Source organism: Labrus bergylta, chromosome 17, assembly GCF_963930695.1.
Source record: "Labrus bergylta chromosome 17, fLabBer1.1, whole genome shotgun sequence".
NCBI classification, from domain to species: domain Eukaryota; kingdom Metazoa; phylum Chordata; class Actinopteri; order Labriformes; family Labridae; genus Labrus; species Labrus bergylta.
The window spans coordinates 5054308-5062089 of record NC_089211.1 but is presented as its reverse complement, the minus strand read 5'-3'; the positions used below and the strand labels follow the sequence as shown (position 1 = coordinate 5062089).

Here is a 7782-nt window from a genome sequence, read left to right as displayed (position 1 = left end):
AACTCTCTTCTCTGGATTTTCTGACCACATCTCAACTGAAGTGTTACCTGAAGTATCACCATGCAGTCCCCTGGAAAATCTATGAAGGAAGCTCTGCTCTGCGCTCAGAACGAGGATCGACTCACTGTTGGAGTCTACGAGAGCGCCAAAATCATGACTGAGTAAGTAAAGTTTGAAAAAAAAGATAACTTCAATTTGTCTTTTGACCTTCTCTCTGAAATACAACATGACCAACACTGAACTGCAGCAGCTAACCAGAAGTGATTTTTCTCTGTCCACAGTGACCCGGACAGCGTGTCTTTCTGCGTCCTGGCCGTGGATGAGGAGTTTGAGTGTGACATCGCTCTGCAGATCCACTTCACCCTCATCCAGTCCTTCTGCTTTGACAACGACATCAGCATCGTCAGAGTGAGCGACGTGCAGCGTCTGGCTGAGATTGTTGGCGACAAGGCCGAGCAACTTGAAGATGCTCACTGCGTCCTCATCACGGTATGTAGAGCTCTGCTAAAGACATTTTTATTATTCTGAATCATCTGAGAAACATTTAAGCTGTGAAAGAAACACGTGTCTAACTCTGCTTTTCTTCTCTTGTGTCAACAGAACCCAGCTGAAGGGTCTTGGCAGGACCCCGCTCTGGAGAAGCTGCACCTGTTCTGTGAGGAGAGTCGTCGTCTGAACGACTGGGTTCCCGAGATCAGCCTCCCCGAGCGCTGATCTGGGGCTCGGCTCCTCTCTTGCTCAGATGCTGTGAAGCTTCTTATATGGAAATACTCATCCTAATGAACAGGATGACCCTGTTTCTTCTCATCCCTGGATACTCCTGAGGAGGATTCCCGTCCAGGCAGCACGGCGCCGGCCCGAGTGGCCCACCGTGATTCGTCGCCTCTTGTCCCGTCCATGCCAAGATGACTCTCATTCTTTATGTGAATGAGGTCAGGTATGCCACAAGAGCGACACATCGACCCTCATTCTTTGTGCGGATGAGGTTTGGAGAGGAAGGAGAAGCGACTTCTGCGTCCTGTGGCTCCCACAGAGCAAAAGTCGCATCTTGAAGCACGCGCAGTAGGAGAAGAAGCGGTGCTGAGAAAGAGGCGTTTTTAAAAAGGACTTTTTAAAGATGGCTTCTTTGCTGAGCAACATAACAACAGTTGCAATCAGCGGAAATGTTTCCCACTTTCCAGAATTGTCTTAATTCTCTAAAGGTTTCACTTTAGAAGACAAAAATGTTCTTTAAAAATGAATTGGAAAAATATTATCTAAAGGTTTCACTTTAGATATTTTACATTAAGGAAAAAAAATACAAAAAGTGTTAAAATGAAAAAGAAAATACGAAATTCAACCTGACTTTTTGTCTGGAAATATAAAAGATGTGAAGAAAAAGAAAAGTACTTACTGATGTTTTCACTTCAGTTTCATTAATGTCATTTGAAATAACATGTTCATTGGATTGTTTGTACATGAAAAGTAGAGAAATAAAATATTTGAACTCACTTTTGCCCTTTGACTTGATCATTTAGTATCTGAGGTTTCAAAGTGTTAATCAGCTCCAGTCTGACCTGACTTTATAATTTTCTGAGCTTCTTTTAAACCTTTTTTCCTTTTTACCTTTAAATCAGTTTCTTTAACAAAAAATATGTAATCAGTCTGCATCTCTTTCAGCAACAACAAAGAACTTAATACTACTGAGCTCTTACACCTCAGTTTTGATTAGAAATACATAGAAGCTCTCGCTCCCTCTAATTTGGGGGAAATCGTTGAAGCTTTCTCTGAAGAAATGGGATCCAGAAGATGAGTTGTTATCCATGGTTCAGAAAGTGCAGCAACATGCAATCATTTTAAGTTAAGGAATGAAAAATGTGCAAAAACCAAACAACCTCTTATCCAAGTTTAGCATGTGAACAGTGGATGGTAGTTAAAAATCTTGATTGAATTATTCCTCAAAACTGAAATCTCATCTTAGTTTTTAGAGGTTTTTTGGTCGACTGTCATCTTATTCTAGCACATTTAGGCTAAATCTCATGCAGCACATTTGCAAGATTAGGATCCATCTTTAGCACAATGTTTGAGGGAGGAGTTACACTTAATCTATAACCTAGGACAATTTGTGCAGCTGTTAGATACAAAAAGAGGAGCAAATAAAGGAGCAGAGATATCAAAAATCCACAGTGGATTCACTTTTTTGAGAGGTGCATCGAGACATGTTTGAGAAGTTTAGTTTAGTTTAATCGTTTATTTGAATCAGGGACAGTGTACAAAAAAAACATTAGTCTCAGAAGAGAAGAGATGCTTTGTACCAGATTTAGCTAGCTAGCTAATTTCCATCTGTTGTCCCTGGGCAGATGATGGCAACAGTAAAATACAAATCAACCAGTCACACGCACGCACGCACACACACACACACACACACACACACACACACACACACACACACACACACACACACACACACACACACACACACACACACACATTTCATAAGAGAGAAGAAAGACATAGAACAATTTACAGATATTAAAACATGGGGGAAGGGGATTATAGTGGAATAAGTGCAGTATCAAATGCATGAAAGTGAAGGTCGGATAATAACTCCAAAATTACAATAATTCAACAACAACAACATCATCTCCTGTAAATCAGAGAGCTGTTGATTAAACATAGGCTACAAATCAGAACAAAGGTGTAGTGGAGCTTGGAGTAACTTTATCTCCAGCTACAGCAGCTATCACCCCAATGTGTCTAAATATGCAGCTATAGGGCTGCAGGTGGTTAGTTTAGCTTAGCTTAGCTTAGTTTAGCAGTAAAACCAGAAACAGCCTTGCTCTGTTCACACGGGTAACCAAATCAAACTGCACTTCTAATGCTTACTCATTAACATATTTTATATATGAAGTCATTCTGGAAATAAAATAATATTTATTCAAATTGATAATCTGGAAAACAGGATTAGTCTGAAACCTGTCCCTGCAGCTACATGTCAAACACAGAGGTCTGTTCTCTCTGCTGGAGCTGACCGCTCAGAGCTGCTGCCATTCTTCCTTCTGCTGAAACATGAATTATAAAGGTAGAAAAATTAAATAAGCGTATTATATCTTTGCTTGATAATACTATTGTTTCAACGTCCTGCTGTAGCTCATAACATTATAGGTCATTCTTCTAGAGCTTTGCAGGAGAGTAATCACCTCTCAAGGCTTCAAGTTCATCTTTAATGTTTAAATATGAGAGTAATGTGACTTTAGGGATTGTGTTTAAAAGGTATTTCTTTCATGGTTTCATAGATTTCTTGACGGTAAACCTTGCCATCAGATGAACACTGCGTTAGGCTTCTTCTTCTCTGCTGGACTTTTATAACAGCCTACAACCATTTTGCTTCATTATCGCCCCCTTCAGGCATCATGATTAACTTTTTTTGCACTTACATTTCAACAGGCCAAGCAACTGACCCCCACCCACCCCCTCCTCCTTCAACACTGTCTGCCTGTTGTAAAAGGCTTCTTGTTTTACAGTGAACTTGGCCCACAGTCTGAAATCTGTCCATCATTATTAGTCTATGGTTTGATGAATAAGACACGTTCTTCTGTTTGTAGTTCACTAACTAACTGCATTAATCTGTTGGGTGTTTCCTACAGTGAAAGTATTCTATTTAGATGACCATGCCCTATCTTTAATCTGCATATGAAAATGTATTCTTAATGACTGTTCCCTGTTCTGTATTGTACGTAAACGTCTGCCTGTTTGTTGCCTCCTCCCATTCCTGTTGCCACTGTTGATGAACCTTTTTCCAGATAACGCTTTTCCCTTCTATTTCTTTTTCCAACTTGTATTTTGATTTCTACTCTTCCTTTTTACTGCTTCTTTTGCAGTTTTGTCTGCATGCTATTTCTTCTCCTTGACAATTAACTGCTGCCCATAAAGTCAACCACTTCTTAGCTACTTTCACTGAATTCTTTTGATTTAATCGATCATAACTGACCTTTTAATTGATCTTATATTTGTATAGATTGTGTATTTAAATGTCTTATTACTGCTCTATGTCATATTTCTTTTGATTCCCTGACCGTGTAAATTGCCATAAATGTATGAATGGTGCTTGATATGAATGAACTTTCAGTGCATTGTCTTTTCAGAGTTTTAAAAATCCTGCAACATCTGTGCACCTGATTTCTTGTTTTTTAGAGGAATTCAATGTGTGAACAAATAAATAAATAAATACCAAACCCACTTAGAATGAATTGATAAAACAGACGTTGATGCTGCTTCAGAAAAATCCAACAGAGTGATGCTGCAGCTTAATGAAGATGATCTTTGGCTCCTGGCACACGTTGGTTTTTAGTTTCTTTCTCTCATTTGTGATTCAGAACCTTCAGCTGACTTTTGTGTCTCTGGACTCAAACTCTGAAGTCCCTCTGACCTGCATGTTGCATGTCACCAGAAACTATTGTGGAGTCAACAGCAGCTGCAGCCCTCACGACCCACTGTGACACACACACACACACACACACACACACACACACACACACACACACACACACACACACACACACAGGGCGTTGACTTCTGTTATCCCTCTCCCTATTGAAGTGTTCATTGTTCCATCTGAATTTTAAAAGAAATGCACTAAAGAAGAATTGGACTGATTTTTGAATCTGTACGTTTGAAACAAACTTGCAGCAGCATTGCTGGTCAGCATTCTGCACACTAACATGTGCACATATTCACACACACACACACACACACACACACACACACACGCACACACACACACACACGCGCACACACACACACACACACACACACACACACACACACGCGCACACACACACACACGCGCACACACACACACACACACACACACATGCACACACAAACACACATGCGCGCACACACACACACACACACACACACACACACACACACACACACACACACACACACACACACACACACCCGCTGTGTCAAGAAAAAGAAAGAAAGAAAAAAAGACCAGCTGAAACGTAATCAGCCCTTTAAATCTCCACGGCAACCAACCCAGCACTCACTCCATCTGCTGTCCAATTTAATGACGAGGAGAAAAAGGGAAGAGAGGAGGAGGAGGAGGAGGCCATGTGCCTGGCACAAGCCTGCTGCCATTCATCCACTCAGGACCAAATCCTGAATTAACAACAACACCATCCCCCGACAGTCAGCTGAAGAGAAACCACAACACTGCAGGATGGTGCTAGCACCACTACACTACACTAACACCACTTTGCTGATATGAGTCATAAGATGCACACTACATATATTCTTTATAAATGTGCAAAGAGTTGAGGCGATATCAAGTCTGCAGCTGGACTCAGGGTGTATTATCTGAGCAAAAAAAGACTGAAATGAAAGGTAGAGAGCAAAGCTGGCACTTTAAAAATACACCTATCAACATTTTGATTGATATGCATTAATCTAAAAACACTTTTGAGTTTCATTCTTCTCCTCTGAACTCTATCACCCTGAATAACCTCGACTGCCCTCTGTCTCAACCCCGGTCATAAAGAGCTCTGCTGCAGCAGCCACATGCTGCTTCTCAAGTGTCCTTTCAAAATAAAAACCTCCTCCTCCTCCTCCTCCTCCTCCTCCTCCTTTCTCCTCCTCCATCCCAAATCTTTTCTGTGTGCTGGAGAGCTGCAGCAGATGGTTCTGATGTACTCTGTGTGTGCGTATGCGTGTGACTGAGTGTGTGTGTGTGCGTTTGAGGTAGTGTGTGTGTGTGTGTGTGTGTGTGTGTGTGTGTGTGTGTGTGTGTGTGTGTGTGTGTGCGTTTGAGGGAGTGTGTGCGTGTGAGGGAGTGTGTGTGTGTTTTGGTGTTCTTAGTTTGTTGATGTTTTGGTTGAGCGGGTTGCCAAGGAAACAGGCATCACCAACATCAAACTTGACAAATCTCAAATTCATGTTTTTCTTCATTGATATAATTTTTTGTTGAGGCAGCATCCTTTTCTCATTAATAACACACTTGTTTATTAAAACAAAGATTACAAAGAAAATAAGTTATTATTCTGAAAATCATGTAACTTTCACAAGTCAAAGTGAGAGACCCGACTGCTTGAAGTATGCCAGGAACACTAAGTCAAAGGAATATTACACATCAACCTGTGAATATTACACATCAACCTGTGAATATTACACATCAACCTGTGAATATTACACATCAACCTGTGAATATTAAACATCAACCTGTGAATATTAAACATCAACCTGTGAATATTACACATCAACCTGTGAATATTACACATCAACCTGTGAATATTACACATCAACCTGTGAATATTAAACATCAACCTGTGAATATTAAACATCAACCTGTGAATATTACACATCAACCTGTGAATATTACACATCAACCTGTGAATATTAAACATCAACCTGTGAATATTAAACATCAACCTGTGAATATTACACATCAACCTGTGAATATTACACATCAACCTGTGAATATTACACATCAACCTGTGTGCTGACTTTAGAAAAGTAAACCTTTTTGAACCTTGAAGACTTAGTGAAATAAGAATATTCCATTACCTGCACTTACCTGTATCACTATTTCTATATTTCTTTAAGTCTCATACTTCTGTTTTTAATCAGAAGAGCTTGGTCATGGACAGGGGTTACAAGTTAGCCATGGCTAGAAACCTGTATGCGTGATATCTACTTTGGGTCTTACATATAGAGCGATGTTCATTACATGTATCCCGGTTAAATACACACATAAAATAAAATAAAAAAATGTATATTCATGGATTCTTCGCTTTGACATTTTTGGGATAAATGTTTGTCAGAACTTGGTGACTGTGTGTAGATAGATCATATAGTTTCAGAGGGTGAGGTCTGCTCTGTCTGACAGCTATGCTAATATATTTTTTAACTATGCTAATGTGGGCTCCTCTCTCATCCCCACACGCCTGCTGCTGCAGAGCTGCAGGTCACTGCAGGCTCAGGGTCAAACAACACACACGCGTGTTACTACGTGTGTACGCTCAGGCTTATCTGTGTTTATGCTCACACACACACACACACACACACACAGATACAAACACACACACGTACACACACCCTTCCCAGTTATCAGCTGTTTATGGTAATTCCTGATTGTGATATCCATCAGTGCGCCTCTTTCAGCTCATGATGAATCTAATCACTAATTACATTAACAAACCTGAAGCCCCTCAGGCTGCTGCTCTGCTCTCTATTTAAGAAACACTGCAGAGTGTTCAGACATATTTACCATCCATGTGATAAATCAGACAATGTATTTTTGGTATTAAAGTGAGAACTTGAACATCATATTCTAATACTTCACAAAAGTTTTGTTTATTGTAAACTAAGTGCTGTGTTCATGCAGAGTAATAAGATCAGCGGTAACAAGAGTGTAAATAAGAAAGAAACTCAAGTTGTTTTATCTGTTTACATGCATAGTGGCAGCTTGTAAACACAAAGTGGATTCAGAAATACACACACACACACACACCCACACGCAAACACGCACGCACACACGCACACACACACACACACACACACACACACACACACACACACACACACACACACACACACACACACACACACACACACACACACACACACACACACACACACTGCCAGCTGTTGCCTAAACACTGCTCTGCTTCTCCATTCAGCAATGGGGCCCCAAGGGCCTCGCTTGGACACATCAGCAACACAGAGAGTGTGTGTGTGTGTGTGTGTGTGTGTGTGTGTTCCTGTGTGTGTGTATGTTCGTATTTGAGCTAGCAATTG

The 7782-nt window shown here is 40.6% G+C and overlaps 1 protein-coding gene across 1 annotated transcript; it reads left to right on the top strand.

Moving 5' to 3' along the window:
* LOC109985686 (growth arrest and DNA damage-inducible protein GADD45 gamma-like) lies at window positions 1-1490 on the top strand. Its single transcript, XM_020636080.2, has 3 exons — window positions 1-161; window positions 282-489; window positions 601-1490. The coding sequence occupies exons 1-3, from the start codon at window positions 61-63 to the stop codon at window positions 712-714; spliced, it is 423 nt and encodes a 140-aa protein (XP_020491736.1). The 5' UTR covers window positions 1-60; the 3' UTR covers window positions 715-1490.
* Window positions 1491-7782: the final 6292 nt, after the last annotated feature.

Bases quoted from the DNA above. Each gene is read 5' to 3' on its own strand.
- LOC109985686 (XM_020636080.2), top strand. From the start codon at position 61: ATGCAGTCCCCTGGAAAATCTATGAAGGAAGCTCTGCTCTGCGCTCAG. The intron at 162-281 runs GTAAGTAAAGTT...CTCTGTCCACAG, and splicing joins AGCGCCAAAATCATGACTGA to TGACCCGGACAGCGTGTCTT. The intron at 490-600 runs GTATGTAGAGCT...TTGTGTCAACAG, and splicing joins CTCACTGCGTCCTCATCACG to AACCCAGCTGAAGGGTCTTG.